General features: G+C 40.8%; 2 protein-coding genes across 2 annotated transcripts; both read left to right on the forward strand.

Annotated features, from left to right (window-relative positions):
* Positions 1-54: 54 nt before the first annotated feature.
* On the forward strand, positions 55-16481 carry LOC110790805 (5-OH-xanthotoxin synthase). Its single transcript, XM_021995600.2, has 4 exons — positions 55-969; positions 2836-2917; positions 14597-14827; positions 15796-16481. Exons 1-4 carry the CDS (start codon positions 401-403, stop codon positions 16402-16404), a joined length of 1491 nt encoding a protein of 496 aa, XP_021851292.2. The 5' UTR covers positions 55-400; the 3' UTR covers positions 16405-16481.
* Positions 5080-7458, forward strand: LOC130468129 (uncharacterized). The gene is made up of 4 exons (XM_056837928.1): positions 5080-5213; positions 5461-5544; positions 5622-6317; positions 6407-7458. The coding sequence occupies exons 3-4, from the start codon at positions 5640-5642 to the stop codon at positions 7205-7207; spliced, it is 1479 nt and encodes a 492-aa protein (XP_056693906.1). The 5' UTR covers positions 5080-5213; positions 5461-5544; positions 5622-5639; the 3' UTR covers positions 7208-7458.
* Positions 16482-22510: the final 6029 nt, after the last annotated feature.

Genomic DNA, 22510 nt, shown 5'->3' on the forward strand with positions numbered 1-22510 from the left:
CACTCACTTCTACATACGTAACATAGTACTCCATATATTATCACTATTTGTAAATTATTTGAAACAACACCAACAATCAATTAAGCTAAGTCATCCGACTCTTCGCCACAAGTCTCCAAAACTCCATCCCTTCAAAACGCGACCAAATCCGCCAATACAATTACAATTTTCCAAAATTTTCCAACCAACTAACAATGTCTATATAACATATACATATAAAATCCTTGCAGTAGATCATGGTAATGTTGTAGTCCAACACCTTGCGAGGTCAGTTCATTTTGGTATTAAACGATTTGGGAGTATCATTGTCCTTCAGAAATTTCTCTTAATTTACATACTTATTGGCACCTTGTCCCTAAATTAACGAACTAGCTCATATTTTCTCTAACTTATTTTAACCATGTTGCTAATCATTTTTTTTCTTGCAATTATCTCCCTAATAATACTTTTCCTTCTTCTAAACCCTAAAAAGAATGACCCATTTCACCCTCCACCCGGACCTAAAGGGATCCCTTTCATCGGAAACCTACACCAATTCGTCACCTCGAATCCCCACGTCTACTTCGCCGAGCTTGCCAAGACCTACGGCCCGATCTTGACCCTACGGTTCGGCCGAGTACCCGTTGTTGTGGTTCAATCGGCTAAGCTAGCAAGGGAAGTGCTCTACACACAAGACCTCAACTTTTGTAGCAGACCGCCTATGGTTGGGATTCAAAAGCTAAGTTATAATGGATTAGACATAGCTTTTGCTCCTTATAGTGATTATCAAGTGAAGATTAAGAAGATAAGTGTTGTTCATCTTTTTAGCTCTAAGAGAGTTGAGTCTTTTGCTCCTATACGCCAAGAAGAGGTTTCGAGGATGGTTGATAAGGTTTCTTCACTTTCTTCGGGTGGCGAAATCGTAAATTTGACGCATTTGTTGGCTGATTTTTCAAGGTTGAATGTATGTAGAACTGCTTTTGGCAAGAGGTATTACACTACATACTTAACTCTCTTTAATTAAGCATTATAATTTTTTTTAATGTTGTGTACTTTTTTATTATAAAAAAAAAAAGCATTAATTTTTTTTAAATGTTGTGTAATTAGAAATAAAAATGATAAAAAATGTCCATTGTCAAACGTAAAAATTAGAATTTTGAACATGATGTAGAGGACTGAACTTGTCTAAAGATAAGTCTTTCTAAACCACACAAAATTAGAATGAGTAAACGATAAAGATAGTACAACTCTTTAGTAACTACTACGTACTACGTATACTATCGAATAACGATTAGTTTTAATCAGTAAAAATACATACAAATCAATAAACAATGATTTTAATGAAGAAAAATTTGTATATGTGTCCTAATATTTATATATTTTATGAGTATAACAAAAACGATAGTGAATTAGTAAAATAAATGTCTAATCAACAAAAATATTACAAGTTTTGATTAGCAATTTAGCATGTGGTATGTACTTTGTAATTAACAAGTACTCCTTAACTTGTAAAATTAAGTTTTAATCAGTAAAATTCACTTGAAAGTACGTAATTAGGGCTGCAAAAGAGACAAATCAAATTGAGTTGACTTTTGTTTGAGTTGAGTATTCTAAGGATGATTATGGTTCGAGTTAACTCGAGCTTGAACTAGGTTTAAAATTGAAGACAGCAATATGCTGTTGATGCATGAGAAAAACGGCGCAGCTTTCTACCAACTTGTCCTTTCATTCATTGATTTTGTGTTAGGTTTACAAGTTGGAGAAATGCTCCAATAAATAGTACTCCCTCCGTTCCTAAATACGTGTCTACTTTGGACATTTATGCGGTAATTAATAAAATAGAATGGTGTGTAAGAAGAGGTAATGATTGTGAATGTTTTTTTTGGGGAAAGGAAAAAGTAGATAATTATTTATTAATAAAGTATATATATAAAAGTGGATGTGGTGATTGAAAAGTGGTAAAAGTATAGAATGTATAAGAAAAGTGGGAAAAGTGTGTGGAAAAGTGGGAAAAGTGTATGGAAAAGTGAGAAAAGTGTATATCCAAAAATGGAAACTGGACACTTATAAGGGAACGCTATTTATGGAAACTGGACACGTATTTAGGAACGGAGGGAGTACATGTTAACCACTAAGTAGCTGTCACCTTGCACTAGGGAAACTACCTAGGAAAGAGGTCATTCTAATGAGTCCAAAAAGACAGCACAACAATCTTTCTAGGATCATGTGCTATTACATAGTACTATTCTATTGGCCTTTAAGGCCTACACTACTACACTGCTGCACTACTGCATTCTCCTTTCAACAAAAATATTCTTATTCGAGTTTGACTCGTTAAGAATTTGGTTTATTCGAGCTTTGTTCACGAACAAGTTTGCTTACATTTCGAGCTTTAAACGGGCTTAAATCAAACTAGATAAAATAAACGAGCATTAAATTACCTTTAAAACAACAAAAAAAGAGTTATGGATCCATTCAATTTTATTATGTTTTCCAAATATTTCTATAATATTATGACCAACTTTTTTTTACGTGACGAAAATTTTGATTTCATTTAAAAGATATACTTAGTAGAAAGAAAGTGAGTAGCTTTTAAATGTCATACTTTTAACGACTTTTGCTAGAACATAATCACACTTACTTCAAAAATTAAACGAGTTGTTCACGTACGTTAATAAGCCGAACATGAAGTTGTTTCAGCTTGGCTCATTTATTTATCGAGCTTAATTTTTTTTGCTCAAGCTTGTTTATTAACCGCCAAACGAGTTTTTGGTGACTTAATTTATCTGAGCTTATTCGCGAGTAGTTCACAAACGTACCGGCTCTAAAATAATTTGTATTTTTGCTTCTATTAAGGTATGAAGATGATGAAAAGTCACATAACAGATTTCATAACATCATACGAGAAGCAGAAGAAATGTTCACAACCTTCTTCTTTAGTGATTGTTCCGGTGTTGTAAAGATGGAAACAATGGGCTTCGAATGAAGGCCCTTTTGTATGTGTTGAAGATCTTGCTTGTTTGAATGAGTGGAGTCCGAATTCACCTGCACAAGAGCAAAGTCACTAGCCTCGGGGGTGTTTCCGAGGAAAGCCCCTCCGATGCCTAAGTAAGAATGATGCTCGGATTCTAGAGAGAAGTTCTCTAGAAGAGTAGTCTTAAGGCGGTAAATTGGACGTACCTTGAGGTGTGAGCCTTGGCGGCCTATTTATAGTGTTTGCATAATAAATGCCCATAGGTCATTTATTGCTTTTGGGCCTTGGGCCTTGATGGATGGCTGACTAGCCATTGGTGGGTTTGATGCTGTTTGTTTAGAGCCATTGGGCTTTGGACTTAGTGGCCCAAGTGAGAATCAATTGGGAGCCCAAACAACATGCCCCCCAGACCCGGTCCATTTAGAATTAAATGGGTGGGTTTCCAGCTGTCAGAAGTCCGAAAGTTCCCTCTCTTTTTTGAAAAGAGATGATTTGCATTGATGACAAGTGTTGGGAGTTGTATCGTGTCGTGGAGATCGTGGGTTGAGGAAGTTGATGCGCCCTTTTCTTTTCTATAAATACTGGGTGCTTTGCTCTCTTTGAACTTTTTATTCCTTCTTTCAAACCCATTCTCTCTCTAAATTCCGGCGATCGCAGTGCAATTTGCTTCTTCAGATCTACGAAATTCGGCCAACTTTAGACTTCGGGAACTTGTGTTGTTCGTTTTATCGGCGAATTCCGCTTCGGAAAAAGGTAATTTGTTTCTGAATTCTCCTTTTTTTCTTCGTTTTTCCTTCTACCCCTCAATCTCAACCCTAGACCGAGAATTCGCGGCCATGGCAAAGAATAGGGGCAAGAGCAAGTTCGTCGTTGATTCCTCTAGTGAGAGGGAGAACGTGCCTTCGGGAAGGTTACCGAAAACTTCGAGGGGTCGGCCTTCGGAGAGGCCGGTGGAGAGGCGTTCGACTGGTTGGGATGCTTCAAAAGATGACGTTGTTGGCGGGTCTAGCGTGTCTGAACGCGCAACTTCCGGTAAGAAAGCTGGCTCTTCGGGTGTGCGCCGCTCTTACCCTGAGTTTCCAGTTCATTGGACTGAAGCTGATCCGCAGGGCAAGTATGCCCCGATTCTGCATGAGACCACTAAGATCGATGGTCCCTTGGAAAAATCGGTCAGTGGTGACTGGTTGGTGGAGGCGAAGCTGGGGAACTACCATCGGAGAGCCGAAGAGTTATACGGAATCCAGCACGCCTTGGGGTACTGGTGCGAGCTTCCCGACCAGGAGCGTCCTCGGGTGACTCATCCGCCTAGGGGGTTCATCTCTGTGTATACTCATCATTTGGAGAACGGTCTCCGCTTTCCTTTGGATCCCTTCGTTTCCGAGCTCCTGGTGTCGTACAACATCAGTTTGGCCCAGCTTACCCCCAAATCTATGAGGCACATCATCGGATTTAGATGGGTGTGCGATTTTATTAACTTTCCATGCTCTGTTGCCGTGTTTCGGGATCTGCATGATCTGTCTTTCAACCATGCCTCCAAGGGAGATGGGTATGGTTGGTGGACCATCATCAACAAAAGATCCCGAAGGAAGGGGGAGCCGAACTATATTACGGCCTACCCTTACCTCAGCTCTGATCATAATTGGAAGACGGAGTGGTTGTTTGTTCGTGTGCCGACAGATCCGAAGCATCCACATTTTTACCGCCCTCCGAAGTGGTTTGTGACTCCTGATCCTGATATGCGAAGCGTGGCTGCTCCGGATCGGAACCATCACCACTACGTGGATCTCCTCCAGTGGTTTTTGGCTCGGGAGGACAACTACAAACTGCCGTCCAACTGGCTCCCGAACCTCAACTATATCTTGCGGGAGGACATTCTTGCTGTTGCCGGTCTCAGTAGGATTTTTGACAGGGGTAGGTGTCTTTCGGCTGGGACCGTGCTTTAGTAAGTTTGTCCTCCTCCTTTTTGTTTCGTTTTATTGACTTTGCTTTGTGCTTTGTTTCTGCAGAGTACGGCTTTAGCTGCGTTGATCCTGTGGTCTTGGGCATTTCTTTGGATCTGAAGACCATTCACGACTCGGCCCCTGATTACAAGTTCGGGAAGGAAAATCCTCGTAATCCTCGTTTGAAGGATTACGTGCTGTCTCCGTCGGGTGTCGCTCGGATATCTGAAGTTCGAGCTGATCCGTGGGATTCTGCCTCTTCTCCCGAAGCTGTTCCGGTGAAAGTCGTGCTCCCTGATTTGAGGACAACCTCGGATCCGGTGAGTGTTTCTATATCTCGAAGTCTTTTGTTTGTCTTTCTTTCTGGTTGGCCGTCGGCTAACGTCTTGGTCCTGGACCATCTTTTTAGGGTCCTGGGACTGACGCTGTGCCGCGTGCCGTTCCTTCGGTTTCATCTCCGGCTCGGATAGATATCTCTTTATCTAGGAACCGGGTACTTCGCGTTTTTTCTTTATTCCTTCCTTTGTCTTCTTTTACATTTATTGACCCTTGGTCTCCTCTGTTTAGGATCAGCGCAAAAGGAAGGGCAGCACTCTTTTGAGGCCTTCTGCGCATCCGAAGAAAGCGAAAGCTTCTCAGTCTTCGGAGAAGGTATTTGTTCTGACTTGGAGCCTTTGTGATCCGTTCTCTCTTTTTCTGAAACTGACCTTTGAGCGTTTGCCCTGTAGGAAGAAGTTTCGGAAGTCATGCCTCCTCCAAAAAATCTCCTTCACTTCATGCCCTTGCCAGGGCAGAAGTTGAAGAGTGTGGTGGTTGCGGAACCGCCGCCCGTGGACCAACCGTTGGCCGAGGAAGATACCATCCCCTCTCCGCTGAAGCCGTCTGCTGCTTTGGGGATCGAGATCCAGGATATAACCAAGGTGATGGAGGCAATTGAAGCCGACCTTGTTCCTGGCTCGGATGTCCCTACTGTGGCCGAGCGGAAGGAAGAATCTGCTGACGTTTCTCTCGCAAGGGAGAGAAGTCCAGATAAGGAGATGGTGGATCTCACCGAGGCTCACATGGAGGTTCCCGAAGCTGAGAAGGAGGTCCCTTCTGCTGAGAAGGAGCAACCCGAGCAGGGTCTGACGAGGAAGAGGCGTCACTCGACCTTGGGCTCTACTTCGACCTCGGCCCTGGATAGACTGATCCACGCTGACCCTTGCTCGGATGTTCCGCTGAAACGGATCCCCGAGGAGGTAAGGGAGGCGATGGCTCGCTATGCTAGGGCTCCGGTTTTGGGGGAGAACCCCATGGCTCACGTGGGATCTTTGGTGGGTCCCGAAGCTGCACGGGAGAATCTTCTTCGGGCCAACCCGCAGTGGAGGGTTCCTGGAGCTGAGGAGAGGAACCCAGCTATGATGGCTCAGTATTATCTGAATGAGGTAAGTGTTGGAAATTTTGTTTTGAGTTCCGTTTTTGGTTTGTTGTTTTCTTCTTTCCTCATCTTTTCTTGTCTTTTCTTCTTTCCCAGGCTGTTTTCTGGTCCTCGTTCGCTTCCGAGTGTAGCTCGGTTGAGGAGAGGCAGTTGAGGAGGTATCAGGAGGCTTATGCTCGTGATATCCCTGTCTTGGACCAGAAGGCTGGGCAGCTCATGGCCGAGATGGTGGACCTCAAGCTACTGTACCTTCAGTACAGTCGTGAGGCTAGGGAATCGGCTGAGCAGATCGGGGCCGAAGTTGGGAAGCTTACTTTCCGAGTCGAGGAGGATGCTGAAAAGATAGCTTCCTTCGACAAGGAGAGGAAAGAAATGGCTGCCAAGTTTGCGAGCGAACTTGAAGAAAAAGACAGTCTTCTCAAGGAGATGACGTCTAAATTTGAGGCGGCCATTAAGCAGAGCCAGGAAGCGGAGGCGAGGCTTGTTCAGTTTGTTAAGAATCGAGAGATTGTTCAGAACCAAGCTGACAAGGTGCCCGTTCTCCAGCTGAAGATCCGAGAGAAGGATGCTGCCATTCGGAAACTGGAGCAAGAGAGAGTTGACCTCTACACTGCTGATCAGTGTAGGGAGCAATACTGGAATGGCATCCTGGGCGCTCGGCGGATGTTCGCGAAGCATATGCCTCATTTCCCTTGGAATGAGAAGGTTCCGCTCTGGATGAGGGCCCAGGATCACTTGGTGGAGTGCCAGGCCGATCGGGACGAAGCTGAAGCTGAACGCCAAGCTGCTCTTGCAGAGGCTCGGGCCCAGAAGGCGACTTCCGAAGGTGATACTACTGCTGGGGGTTCTTCGAAGGATGCTCCCCTGGGGGATGCTCCTGAGACTCCCAGGAGTTAGGGATTCGGGCAGTCGTCTTCTTCAGAGTCGGTCGGTTCCAGTTGAGGACTTCCGAACATGTGCTTGCCTTTCCCCCTTTTGCCTCGGCGCTGCGTTGTACTCATTTCTTTTTGCTTTCTTAGTACTTCGGTAGGCCGGTATTGTCTGTTGATGGCTGCCGATTTTAACTGTTTCATTTTGTTTTCAATTTTTGAGGTTTTCAATGTATTTGTACTTCCCCCAAATATTGAATAAAAAATGAATGTTTGTTACTTGGCTGCTTCTTTTCAACTTGTTCTTTCGCAATTTTAGGTCTTTAAATCCGTAGATTTCTCGAGCTCCTCTTTCTGTAGACTTGCTGAAAACCTTTTGATCTTGCGAGCTCTTTAAATCCGTAGATCGGTTAAGAGACTTTTTAACTTTGTGAGTTCTTCAAATCCGTAGATCTGCTAAGAGACTCTTTAGTTTTGCGAGTTCTTCAAATCCGTAGATCTGCTAAGAGACTCTTTAGTTTTGCGAGTTCTTCAAATCCGTAGATCTGCTAAGAGACTCTTTAGTTTTGCGAGTTCTTCAAATCCGTAGATCTGCTAAGAGACTCTTTAGTTTTGCGAGTTCTTCAAATCCGTAGATCAGCTAAGAGACTCTTTAGTTTTGCGAGTTCTTCAAATCCGTAGATCTGCTAAGAGACTCTTTAGTTTTGCGAGTTCTTCAAATCCGTAGATCTGCTAAGAGACTCTTTAGTTTCCAGACTCTTCAAATCCGTCGATCTGCTCAGAGGTTTGGATTGTTCTTCCGATCTCTTGTGGTTCGGAAACCTGGGCAAGAGATCGCTAGTCTGCCTCTTTAGTTATGCCTTCGGCGATCCGTGGATCTGAGCCGGAGTTTTATAACTTGATTCGAGCGACTGTTTGTTGCGAACAAATTTTATTAGGGTACCGCGAATCCGAGGATTCTGGACGATTCCCTGAAGTGTATGATTTGGTCATTTCTTGCATTTTATCAAGGAATGGGCAAAGTCAGCCTGTTTTTAGTCTCGGATTGATCAGATCCGAGGCTGCATATATATATAAAGGGACAATAATTATAGAGATAAGTTTAATGAAACACATGGTGCCAATGGCTTTCCTCTTCTCATTAAACAACTTGGTTTACAGACAGAGATCATACAAAATATTTCTTGAGAACATCGGTATTCCAATGGTTCTTCAGAATTGTTCCATCTAACTGTTTCAGCATATACGTGCCTGGCCTTTTTTCGGAATGGATGATGTATGGTCCTTCCCAAGTGGCTGAGAGTTTGCCATGGATCCGTCCTTTCTGAACCGAGGCGGCGTTTCTGAGTACTAGATCGCCGACTTTTAGGGGTCTGGCGTTGACTCTTCAGTTGTAATGCTTGTTGACCCTCTGCAAATAGGCTGCGTTGAGTGTCCTTGCATCGTTCCGAGCTTCGTCCAGTAGATCGAGAGCTTCGGATAGAAGTTGATTGTTGCTTTCTCCTTGGAGCCCATCATACCTGTTGTATGCCTGGATCCTCAGGCTTTCTGTTCCGATTTCCACAGGAATTACAGCTTCGGATCCGTATACAAGGTGGAACGGTGTTTGTCCGGTAGCTTCTTTTTCAGTGGTCCGAAGGGACCATAGCGTTCCGGGTAGCTCTTCTAACCATTTGTTTTTGTCATCCTCGACTCTTTTCTTGAGTGCGTTGAGGATGAGTTTGTTAGCAGCTTCGGCTTGCCCGTTGCTTTGTGGGTGACAGACTGCCGAGTACGCTAGGTGTATGCCGAACTGTTTGCACCACTTTTGCAACGGGGTGTTGTCGAACTGTTTCCCGTGGTCGAAGACCATTAGTCTTGGTATGCCGAACCTTGTGATGATGTTCTGCCATATGAACTTGCGGACCTGAGGTTCGGTGATGGAGGAGACAGCTTCGGCTTCGATCCATTTGCTAAAATAGTCGACTCCTACAATCAACCACTTCTTCTGGTTCGTCGCTGAGGGGAAGGGACCAATGATGTCTAACCCCCACTGTGCGAATGGTAAGGGATACAGTGTTGATTGTAGGGTTTGAGCTGGTTGATGGATGGCTGGTGCGAACTTTTGGCATTTCTCGCATTTCCTTGCCATCTGCTTTGCCTCGGAAACCATAGTGGGCCACCAGTACCCAGCCCGAAGGGCTTTATGTGCTAATGTCCTACCTCCAATGTGGTTTCCGCATATCCCGAGGTGGATTTCCCTTAGGATGTAGTCAGCGTCTGTTGGACCCACGCATTTTAGCAGCGGAGCAGAGAATGATTTCCTCATGAGCTCTCCTTCGGCGCTGATGATGAACCATCTGTTGAATCTTTTCAGTTTTCTCGCTTGCAGCTTATCTTCGGGAAGTTCTCCCCTTTCTTTGTATGCAACTACTGCGTCCATCCAGCTAGGTTCGGAACGCAAGCTGCATACTGTGGTGGGTAGCAAGTCGATGCTTCTCTCTTGGTGAACTTCCACGTGGACCGACCTGTTTAGGTCGATGAGTGTTGAGCTTGCGAGTTTTGACAGTGCGTCTGCTTGCGTGTTCTGTCCTCGGGGAATGAGGATGACTTCAAAGGATCTTAACTTTGATGTTAAGGATTTAATTTTTGCTAAATAGGCTGTCATGCTGGGCCATTTGGCCTCATACTCCCCTCGGATCTGGTTGGCTACAAGCTGGGAATCAGTTTTGAGGCGAACATGTTCGGCCTCCAGGGATAAACAAAGCTCTATCCCTGCGATTGCGGCCTCGTATTCGGCCTCGTTGTTGGTTGCTTTGAAGCCGAACTTCAATGCATACTCTATGCTTTTCCCCGTCGGGGGGATCAGTACAACTCCCGCCCCTGAGCCGTTTATTGTGGAAGATCCGTCAGTGAAGACCTCCCAAGTGCTTTTCGTATCATCCAACATTTCCTGGTATGAGCACTCGGCCAAGAAGTCTGCCAATGCTTGTGCTTTGATTGCTGTCCTCGGCTGATATTTGATGCCGAACTCTGATAGTTCGAAGGCCCAGGCAGCCAAACTTCCTGACCTCTCTATTTTGTCGAGTACTTTTTCGAGCGGTTGGTCAGTTAGCACTGTGATCTGGTGGGAGTCGAAGTATGGCCTCAGTTTTCGTGCAGCTACCACTACTGCATATGCGACTTTCTCGATGAGTGGGTACCGGGTTTCGGCCCCTGTGAGTGTTCGGCTGGTGAAGTAGATTGGCTGTTGCTTCTTTTCTTCTTCCCGAAGAAGCACTGCGCTGACGGTTCCAGGGCTAACTGCGACATATAGGTACAGGGTTTCCCCCTCCTTTGGTCTGGCCAGTGTCGGCAGTTGAGCTAGGTGGGCTCTGAGTTGCTGAAAAGCTTCTTTTTGCTCCTGTTCCCATACCAGTTCGGGATCCACTTTCCTCGGGACCCCCTTTTTCTTGACTGGTTCTGCTTCTCCTCCGGGGAGGTTCTTTGGTTTCAGTGCCTTGAAGAAGGGGGCTCCCTTGTCCGAGGCTTTTGATATGAACCTTGTTAGTGCGGCTAACCTGCCGGTTAGCCTCTGCACATCTCTCTTGGTCTTCGGCTCGGGTAAATCCAATGCCGCTTGGACTTTGTCTGGGTTCGCATCAATTCCTCTTTCGCTCACCATGAATCCGAGGAACTTCCCTGACTTCACCCCGAAGACGCATTTTTTTGGGTTCAGCTTCATGCTGTATTTCCTCAGATTTCCGAAGGTCTCTGCCAAGTCTTTGACATGGTCTTCCTCCTTGATGCTTTTTACGATGGAGTCATCCACGTAGACCTCCACATTCCTCCCTTTCTGGTCGGCGAAGACGTGGTCAACTAACCTCTGATAGGTGGCTCCGGCATTTTTCAAGCCGAAAGGCATCATTTTGTAGTTGAACACTCCTGCGCTTGTGATGAACGCTGTCTTTGCCCTGTCGTCGGGGTGCATGAATACTTGGTGGTAGCCTGAAAAGGCATCCATGAAGCTGAGCAGTGCATGGCCGCTGGTGGAGTCAACCAGTTGATCTATCCTTGGCAGGGGATAGCAGTCTTTGGGGCAGGCTCGGTTCAGATCTGTGAAATCTACGCACATTCGCCATGAGCCGTTCGCTTTCTTGACCATCACCACGTTGGCCAGCCACTTCGGATACATGCATGGTTCGATGAATCCGGCCTCTTGCAACTTTTTAACCTCCTCGGCGATGGCTTTGTTTTTCTCCGAGGAGTAATTTCTCTTTTTTTGCTTGATTGGCCGAGCTTCAGCGTTGACGTCCAGCTTGTGACAAATCAGCTTCGGATTTATCCCTGGCATATCTGCTGCTGACCATGCAAAGATGTCTTTGTGATCCCTGAGTAGTCGGATCAAATCGATTCGGAGCCCCGAGCTTAGGCCCTTGCCTATTCGGACGCTCCTGTCTGAATTATCTTCGAGGAAGATATCCTCCATTTCTTGATCTGGTTCGGGAGATAGGGTTTCGGGGCGGGCATCAACTTCTGCGGGAGACAAGCTGCTCGTGCTTGCTCTTCTCCTTTTTGCCTCGCTTTCCTCTCCCTTAGCTCCTTTTTCTTCCTCGGGGCCGTCCTCTAGTTTGGGCTTTCGGACAGCAGTGTGGCAGGTTCTTCTCGCCACTTCTTGATCACCTCTGATTCGTTCGGCGAATCCTGCATCCGAGACGTATATCATCAGCTGGTGGTATGTGGAGGGGACTGCTTGCATCTTGTGAATCATGGTTCTCCCCATGATTACGTTGTATACGGAGTCGCAGTCCATCACCAAAAATTCGTCCCGAAGGGTTTTTGCTGCCTGGCCTTCGCTCACTGTGACTGGCAGGGTGATCTTTCCTCGAGGGATAGCTGCGGATCCGTTGAATCCGATCAGAGGATAACTGACTTTCGTCAGTGCTTCCTCTGGCTCTTCGAGGATCAGCTGCTCGAAGCAGTTTCTGAAGATGATGTTGACGGCACTTCCTCCGTCGACTAACACTCGATGTACGTTGTGGTTGTTGAGGTCCATGGAAATGACCAGAGGATCGTCATGTTTGTACTGGACTCCGAAGCAATCATCAGCAGTGAAGGTCATGTTCGGGGGGTGTGGTTGGTTGTCTCCAACCGCGCTGAAGTTGACCCGATGGGAGAGGGCTCTTAGGTGTTTCTTGCTGGCCTGGCCAGACTTCTGCCCCCCGAACACCACCAGGATGTCGTTTTTCTTATGTCCTGTTGCTTCGTAGACCCTCTTCTGGGGTTGCTCATGCTGTTTGCCACTGGCGGCCTTTTCTTTCTCCTCCCTTCGGTCTAACAAGTACTGTTTCAGGTAGCCTCGGCGAACGAGGTCCTCAATGTTGTCTTTCAGCGAGTTGCACTCTTCGGTGTGGTGACCGAAGTCATCATGGAACTCGCACCACTTGTTCTTGTTTCTCCGAGCTGGGTTGGACTTGAGCTTCCCCGGTAGTTTCCACTTTTCATCATTTCTGTTGAGGCTAAATATCTCCTTTCGGGGCAGAGCTAGTGGAGTGTAGTTGGTGTACTTGGGTTGAAGTTCACCCCTTCTCCCGTCTTTCTTCGGGCTCATCTCTCTAGCTCCTACTTTCTCTTTCCCCTTCCTTGAGCCGCCCTCGGGCTTGCTCTGGGTATTCTTTGTGTCTCTCGGATCCGACGATCCTTTCAATCTTGCAGCGGCCTTGTTGAACTCTTCGGTTCTGATGAACGCATCAGCCATTTGGAGCACGTCAGCTATTCTGGAGGGGTTCTTCATTGAGAGTTCGTCACGGAACTTCCCTTCCTGGAGCGCGTGCTTCAAGGCGAAGATGGCCACGTCTGGCTGCAAGTTTGGTATGTTTGTTGATTCCTTCATGAATCTGGCCATGAATTCTCTCAGACTTTCGTCTCTTTCTTGTTGGATTGAGGTCAGTTCTGCTGTGGTTCGCTCGGGGCGATTGTTGCTCACGAACTGTGTGCAGAATCTCTTTTTCAGCTTTTTCCAGCTCTTGATCGATCCCTTCGGCAGCGATCTAAACCACTCTCCCGCCACTCCGGTTAGCGTGGTTGGGAAGTATTTACACCAGCATGCTTCGGAGTAGGGACTCAAGAACATTTGCTGCTCGTAGGAGATGACGTGATCCCTCGGATCTGTGATTCCGCTGTAGGTTAGGTGAGCTGGCAGTCTTACCTTCGGTATTTCTTCCATGATCAGCTCGTCCGAGAAAGGGGATGACGTAGGAGTCATGATTCTTTTCCCGAGTCTAGCCCTGATGCCTTCGTTTGCCGAGGTTCTGTGATTAGAACGTTCGGGCGTACGATGGGGGCTAGGGGTTCGATCATGCCTCCTGTCTCTTCTTCTTTCTCGGCTACTGACCTCGGGTCGTTCGCCAGATCTGCTCGACTCACCTACCCCGAGTCTCGTATGGATCGAAGGTCTTAACCTTGAGTGGACCGAGGGCCTCAACCTGCTAAGTACCGAGCTTCGGACCCGAGGGTTATGAGTAGTTGATTCGCTTTGGAGAGCTGTTGGAGTAGGCGATGGTCTCGCAAACCAATCTGGTTGCTGTTGTGCCCTTTTTTGGGTGTCCCACGTGCTTTCCATCCACCTCGACGTCAAGTGTGTACCTGTCAAGGGAAGGAGTTCTCGTTCGGGTCTGGACACTTCCGCACTGGGTGGCTCGTTCAGCCTTCGCCTGGTCCTCCTCTCTTCTCTGCGGTCATTTGCCAGTCCTTGCTGCTTCTCATTGAAGAGGAAGTTTTGCATGATGGTCATGGCCGCAGTGAGCTCTTCCCTAGTTGGAATCGGAGGTCCTGCATTTGTGGCGGTCGTAGCTCTGCTTGGCTGTGACCTCGCCATCGATTGAGGGTGCCCCTCTTGGTCAGATTCTGAATCTGACCGCACCATCATATCGTCGTCATTGTTGTTAACAACATCGTTCACCATTTTCGCGGAAAGAGGTGATTGATGTCTTTCAAAGGCTTTGAAGTGTTCTTCCCCACAGACGGCGCCAAATTGTTCCGGTGTTGTAAAGATGGAAACAATGGGCTTCGAATGAAGGCCCTTTTGTATGTGTTGAAGATCTTGCTTGTTTGAATGAGTGGAGTCCGAATTCACCTGCACAAGAGCAAAGTCACTAGCCTCGGGGGTGTTTCCGAGGAAAGCCCCTCCGATGCCTAAGTAAGAATGATGCTCGGATTCTAGAGAGAAGTTCTCTAGAAGAGTAGTCTTAAGGCGGTAAATTGGACGTACCTTGAGGTGTGAGCCTTGGCGGCCTATTTATAGTGTTTGCATAATAAATGCCCATAGGTCATTTATTGCTTTTGGGCCTTGGGCCTTGATGGATGGCTGACTAGCCATTGGTGGGTTTGATGCTGTTTGTTTAGAGCCATTGGGCTTTGGACTTAGTGGCCCAAGTGAGAATCAATTGGGAGCCCAAACAGTGATTATTTTCCTTGTATTATTGGGTGGCTCGATAAGCTAACTGGTAAATTCTCTAAACTTGAGAGAACATTTAAGGATTTGGATGAATTCTTTGAAGAAATCATTAATGATCATCTTGATCAAAACAAGCCTGAATCTGAACGAGAAGATTTCGTTGATGTTCTACTCCAACTCATGAAGGAGAGATCATTAGAGCTCACTTTGGATCACATCAAAGCAGTCTTAATGGTAATTTGTTTTCATTTTATTATATTTTTAACTAATTTGGTTTCATTACTTAACTAATTACTTTTATTACTTAACTAATTAGTTACAGTGATTAACTAATTGGTTTCATTGTCTAACTAATTGGTTCATAACCCATTAATAAGCGGGAATGAATTACGAAAGTGATAAATGTCGCAACTCGCAGCGTGCAACAAAATATTTAAATTGACCCATTAGTAAGTGTGACAAATATGACGTGTCAAGTCATGCTGGCGTGTCACTTATTTAAATTGGAAAGCATTTACATATGTTTTTAATTATATAAAAATATATTATTAGATTATAATTTCTATTTTTCAATTTTAAATTTACGAAATAATAATTAACTATAAATGTAACAAAACGTGTTTCCTTTTGTTTATAAATTTTTATTGACTACCTTATTTACATATTTTTGTAATAAACTATGATTTAGACGGTAAAAGTAAAATAAAAAAAGTGATGAATCATCACCAATGTAGCACTCTTGTGGTACCATTAGAATTGTGACGCATTTTAATTCTTAGAACTTGCCACCTTTATTAGCAAGTGTTATTTTGGAGTAGGGAGTAATAGACGGAAAAGTTTGATCCCAAGTCAAGTTTTACCCCTTAAATTTTAAATTTATCATACGAGAGTATGCACTATAAGGATCTATTCTCTTCACCTTATTTTTTTATTGCTTCTCCGATTAGATCATATCTGAAAAGGCAAAAGAAACTCACATAAAACATTCAAATCATACCAGAAAGGCAGAAACTAGAAAAATCAGACCGGATTAAAATAAATGTCAATGAATTTACAAATTTACATCTATGTCATTGACTCGTGTTGCTAGTGCAATCTTATTTGAAAAACACCTACTACGGAGTACTATATATCATTTTCTTTGTTGAACAACTATGAATCATTCTAATGATAGATGGCAACATCACTAATCTTTTTCGTAGGTTATATTAATAGCTGGAACAGATACAAGTGCATCCATGGTGATATGGACAATGGCAGAGCTAATGAAGAACCCTAATTCAATGAAAAAAGTAAAAGAAGAGCTTCGAAATGTCATGCAACACAAGGGAAGATGCATCCACAATAATGACCTTATAGATCTTAAGTACTTCAAGGCAGTGGTAAAGGAAACATTTAGGCTACAACCAGCAACACCGTTGCTAGTTGTTCACGAATGTATCAGGAAAAGTACCATTGAAGGGTACGATATTTTACCTAAAACACTTGTATACGTGAACGCATGGGCTATCGGAAGAGATCCGCAGTATTGGAAAGACCCGGAGAAATTCATGCCAGAAAGGTTTTTGGAATGTTCGATTGATTTCAAGGGAAATGATTTTGAATTAATTCCGTTTAGAGCTGGAAGAAGGATATGTCCTGGAATGCATCTTGGTCTTGCTAACATGGAACTTGCACTCGCAAATTTGTTGTACTACTTTGATTGGGAATTGCCATATGGTTTGAAGAAGGAAGATATCGACAATGATGCGCTCCCTGGCATCACTATGCATAAGAAAAATCCTCTATGTCTTTTGGCCAAAAAAATATAATACTTTTACTTCAAGCATCATTGTAAACAACATTATAAAACGGAATAAACAGAAAGTATGGAGATAATTTTGAAACAGGAGTAGTGTATAAGATTACAGTTATTTCATGAAATGACTTTGAGGTCCAACAAAATTCACGAAATTGTCTCAACTTTTTAAAATGCATCAAACATCCCCAAGTTTCTTTGAGGCGGACAAAGCCCACTTCAACAACCATCTAACATGTTCGGTTGGGCCTAAAAATCCACATTGTTTGGGCCGGCATGATATTACTTTCTGTAGTTGTCTCTACCGGTTACAATTTTTCCTTCTCCTGAAAAATCTAGTGCGTGACTTTGATGGAGCTTAAAATGATTACTATTTCCTCCGTTATACCCTATCCGTCCCATAATAGTTCTATTTGATTAAAAATACGTAAATTAGAGTGTAAATATACAAAAGGTCTTGTGCGTACTAGGTATAAAATAAATGTATTGTACACCAAGATAACTTTAATCCAATTTTTTGTAACTTTAACCTAATTTTGATTAACTTTTATATTTGTAATAAAAAAGTTGATAGATAAACATTTTAAAGGGTTAAATGATTAATTTTATACATTATTTGTCATTTTAAAGAAATAAGTTTTACTAAAATTAAAAAATTTATCACAAAAAAATACATAACTTTTACATATATAAGCTTAACTTTTAAGCATTTTGAGTTAACTTTTATTTTGGTGTACAATGGGTACAATATTTTATTGTACACCCATTGTAAATAAGAATTTGTGGTAACCATATTGATAAGTGGTTTGCATGTAAAAGTGGGATATAGTACATGTGAAAGTGAAATACAAGTACATGAGAAAGAGGACTATATTACATGCTTCTGTTTTTGTTGTATTTTTAATATATTTATAAATTAATAAAGTGCGTGAGAATATGGAGAATTTAATGGCCAAAAACAGAACAGAATTATAATTTTAAGATGTCCAATTAGAAAAATATAACTATAATTATGGAAGAAGGGAGTATATCATTAATTTTTAATCTTTTATTATCATCCTTGTCACCATAAATCGTTTGTTACTTTGTTAGTGCGAGTAGGTTGCAAATTATTCTCAGCTATATCGTCTGTTATGCCTGCCTTTGTTTACCAAAACAAAAAAACAAAAAAGTAGAAGACCCTTCGGCCTCATCGAGGAGCACGTGTATGAAAGAATGAGTAGTATCAACCAATGATGTCTTGGCTTAGTGGTTAAGACTGAGGGCCTGTGTATGATAGGTCTCAGGTTTGAATCCCCCTACCCCCATTTGTAATTTATATTGCCCCTGTGGCTCATTCGCACCAAAAAAAAAAGAATGAGTAGTATCATAATTATTCAATTCATCGTGAGTACTTTGCTACATACTCCTTTGTGCCTAAAAATAAATTGCAATTTTTTGGGTCACACAATTATACTTTGAAAACTTTGTCTATAAATCTTATTAATCAATACGAAATAACATAGTCAGTGGTGTCTTGTTAGATTCGTTTCAATATATATATACTAGATTAGGTCTCGTATATGCACGGATGTTCGAAAAATATTATTTGACCATATTTTTTTATAAAATATTTATCTATTAAAGCTAATCGTTAATTAATAAATCTTCAACGTACTCGTTAATCATCTATATATTTTATATGTTTAATATGATAATTTGACCAAAATATTCGATATGCTTAATATGTTAATTTGACCAAAATATTGATTAAATATATTCTCTATTATTGATGTCCCAAATTCTTATATGAGACTGTCCTCCTCACCATCAACTGATGGTGAGACCAGTTCACACTTGCGAATTTAGGTATGTTACTTCTATAGTTTAGACATGTTACTTTTTTTTTATATAATTTTAGAGGAGGTACTTTTTTTTAGTTTAGGTATGTTACTTCTATAGTTTATACATGTTACTTTTTTTTATACGGAGTAGTTTTAGGGGAGATACCTTCTTAGTTTAGGTATGTTACTTCTATAGTTTAGACATGTTACTTTTTTTTATATAATTTTAGAGAAAATACTTTTTTTAGTTTAGGTATGTTACTTCTATAGTTTATACATGTTACTTTTTTTTATACGGGGTAGTTTTAGGGGAGATACCTTCTTAGTTTAGGCATGTTACTTTTATAGTTTAGACATGTTACTTTTTTTTTTAATAATTTTAGAGGAGGTATTTTTTTTTAGTTTAGGTATGTTACTTCTATAGTTTAGACATGTTACTTCTTTTTTTTATACGGAGTAGTTTTAGGGGAGCTGAGGTACCTTTTTAGTTTAGGTATGTTACTTCTATAGTTTAGACATGTTACTTTTTTTATACGGATTAGTTTTAGGGGAGGTACCTTTTTAGTTTATGTATTACTTCTATAGTTTAGACATGTTACTTTTTTTATATATAATTTTAGATGAGGTACTTTTTTAGTTTAGGTATGTTACTTCTATAGTTTAGACATGTTACTTTTTTTTATACGGAATAGTTTTAGGGGAGGTACATTTTTAGTTTAGGTATGTTACTTCTATAGTTTAGACATGCTACTCTTTTTATATGATTTTAGAGGAGGTACTTTTTTAGTTTAGGTATGTTACTTCTATAGTTTAGATCTATTACTTTTTTTATATATATAGTTTTAGAGGATGTACGCTATTGGTTTCGCGCTCGTCACACCATCAAGTTGATGGTGTGACTGGTCTCACAGGAGACGCACCGTATTGATGTGAATATTTGACTAAAATATTACTAAAATTGTGATATATTTTATAACCCTGTAATTTCTTTCCATACAAAAACAGTTTATACAAAATTAGATAAAATAAAATAAAATAACTATGTTGATATGCTTAATAGGTTAATTTGACCAAAATGTTGATTAAATATATTCTCTATTATTGATGTGAATATTTGACTAAAATATTATCAAAATCGTGATATATTTTATAACCCTGTAGTTTCTTTCCATACAAAAACAGTTTATACAAAAGTAGATAAAATAAAATAAAATAAAATAACTATGTTATTTTAGGAAAGGGTCGGATTTTTTGCCGGAAAACTCTGCACCACGGAGTGACATGTGTCATTCATGGTGTTTGTTTTAGTATAATGTATTCGGAATATTAACTTTTTATAATTTTTACTTTGGTAGTATTAGAGTTATTTACATTTTAAGTCGTGTCTTAGAGACTGTGAAAAGTCAAATGAGACAATTTTATAAAAATGGCGGAATCATATTACAGAAGTTGAGTGCAACTCAGGAAACTAAATAATATCATACTCCGTATCATAGAGATATTATTATATACAAAAGTACAAGATTGTGAAAGATATTTAACTAACGTAAAACAAATATTCACACATACTTGATACTACGTATGAAAGTCAAAGATATCAAACTAACAAGATCATATCACGGCGTATAATCAAGTAGATCATATCAAAAATGATTCTTGATATTATTAATGTATACTCTCTGGGACCAAACGCATATTATATATGAGTAAATTTGTAATCTTATAATTATTTTTAGTAATGGAGCAATCATTTAACGACGGACTAAAATAGTATATGTGGTAAACAAAAGAGACAGAGGGAGTACTTACTTAAAAGTTTTACATATAATTGTTGTTTTCTGAGAAGGTAATCACACACACCTTAACAGACAAATCACAAACTAATTAGCGCTTATTGTTTCTCCATCACGCACTAGCTAGGTGCATAGGTTAGAAAATCCGTACATGTAAATATGTAATCATACAATAGAAATTTAAATCTCTAACTTACAAAAAACATTACAAAATGAATCAAATAAAGATTTTCAGTCTAATATTTAACCTACACCTTTTTAAGATGTTATATTAAGAAATGAGTAAATTTTACTTTTATTGAAATAGTTTAACATTGTTCAATTGAGACACGGGTAAGAGTAAGAAAATGGTCCAACAATTTCTTATCTAATGAAGATAAGAAATACGAAGAACAAGAGTTCTCATTGGTGAAAGAGATCCTCTCGTTAGAAATATTCGAAACTTACAAAATACTACTTCTGTTCTTGAATAATTTTTTACTTTTATTATTTATACGTACGATAATTAAGAAACTTTAATGAGTATATAAAGATCAAATAACAAGTGATAATATGATTAGTTATAAATGTAAGTGGGTGAAAATTAATACGGAGTATTAAAATATGGTACGCGGGTAAGTTGTGGTGGCTGACCGACTCGCATAATAAAATATTGTAAATTGCGTACTGTAGTGTGTCAAATAAAAATATAAAAATAAAATTTATACGCTAAAAAAGCTTTGAGAAACAAACTAAAATAGAAAGTATAAAGATTTTTCAGAAAAGGAACACAATAGTAGTGTCATACAACATGGAAATATGGAATGCCAACCTATGACAATTGACAGACTATACACACATAAAGATGACGGAATTGAAAACAAAATTGTCAGCAATAATATCGTCAACACGGACCGTTAGTACTCCATAATCAAATACGAAGTACTCCGTATAAATAATAAAATGTATCGTTATTCGACGCCCGCATACGCTAAAATCGCTCACGATTTTAACGTGAAAATACACTTTTAACCGAGACACCAGGCTAGAGGGTAAGAGGGGGAGGGGGGTTGAGAGAGAGGTGAGGGAGAGGTGAGGTGAAAAGGGTAAAAAAATGAATGGAGGGGGTAATTTTTTATAAGGGCAATTTTGTACTTTCATTATAAATCATAGGGCGATTTTAGCGTAAGCGGGCGTCTAATAACGATACAAAAAAAGTACGAAGTACTTCGTATTACATACATAATGCATATATAAGCCTAGTTTGATAATGAGTGTATGTTAATTAATAGGAGACGTAGCTCACTGGACGGTGTTATTCTTTTTATATGTTAATCGTTCTTCCTTTAATTTTTTTTAATCATAAACAAACTTAATTGTATATTTCATGTATATACTACAAGAAATTGTACTATTAACGACGGGAAATCCCGTCGCGAAAGGCCAATAATCGTTGATTAACGACGGGATTTCCTGTCGCGAACCCGTCATAAAAGGGGGCCGTCGTTAATAGAAATCCCGTCGTAAATCCGTCGTAAAAGACATTTGCGACGGTTATTCCCGTCATTGTTTGGTTATTTTCTCCGTCGCAAAAGGCTTTTACGACGGAATTTTTGACCCGTCGTAATTAGGTTGTCATTAAAGATACAAATTCTTATAATGATATATCTTTTTAACACTCTCATAGTCACATGTATTTAGCTCACGAGTCGCATCATCCTCAGTAGAAACAACGTGTATAAATCATACACTTATATTAAAGCTATTTTTTCCCCATTTAAATCAAATTAAATTATAAATCTCAATAATAGAGTACTCCGTATATCATTGGAGGAAAAACCTATTCCCAAAAAATTCGGTCTTAAAAATCATTGGAGTAATTTATACGGGAGTACTAACTACTATACTGTCTCTGTTCCCTTTCAAGTTCCAATATGACATGTGATGGGAAAAAATAAAATATGTTTAATAATGTGATCTTAAACTAGTTTATACGGGAATACTATAAATTATACTTTATTAATTTGATCTTAAACTAATTTATACGGGAGTACAACTACGGTGTGCAAAAACCGGCCTGGATCGAAAAATGAATCGGACAACAGGAGACAATCCTGGTTCGGTCCGGTCCAAAATCCTTTTAAATCGAGTTTTGGGCTAGACCGATTTTTTCTTAAAAAATTAAAATATAAACTATTAAAAAATTATTTCCTCATTTTATATGTTGAAAATATTACTACTCCATATATTATATGAGATATTTTAATTAGCTTTTTAAAAAGTTGTTAAACAATTACTTTTCTATATATATTTTTTCTTTTTAATCGTATGTTGTAGAAAATTAAAAAATAATAAAAATAACTTAATAAGTCTATAATCAGTCCGTTCTGGATCCGATCCTAGAATAATCGGCTTGGTTTTCAGGCCTTAAATTACCAAAATTCCGGCCTTTGATCCGATACAGGTCCGTCCAGTCCGGGTTTTGACATGTGAACACCCCTACTATATATATATATATATATAT

The sequence above is a fragment of the Spinacia oleracea genome, chromosome 2 (assembly GCF_020520425.1).
Source record: "Spinacia oleracea cultivar Varoflay chromosome 2, BTI_SOV_V1, whole genome shotgun sequence".
Classification (NCBI taxonomy): Eukaryota; Viridiplantae; Streptophyta; class Magnoliopsida; order Caryophyllales; family Amaranthaceae; genus Spinacia; species Spinacia oleracea.

Coding starts and splice junctions, on each gene's coding strand:
- LOC110790805 (XM_021995600.2), top strand. CDS start 401: ATGTTGCTAATCATTTTTTTTCTTGCAATTATCTCCCTAATAATACTT. Junction 2,918..14,596: donor TGTTCACAACCTTCTTCTTT/AGTGATTGTTCC, acceptor GGGAGCCCAAAC/AGTGATTATTTTCCTTGTAT. Junction 14,828..15,795: donor ACATCAAAGCAGTCTTAATG/GTAATTTGTTTT, acceptor TCTTTTTCGTAG/GTTATATTAATAGCTGGAAC.
- LOC130468129 (XM_056837928.1), top strand. CDS start 5,640: ATGCCTCCTCCAAAAAATCTCCTTCACTTCATGCCCTTGCCAGGGCAG. Junction 6,318..6,406: donor CTCAGTATTATCTGAATGAG/GTAAGTGTTGGA, acceptor CTTCTTTCCCAG/GCTGTTTTCTGGTCCTCGTT.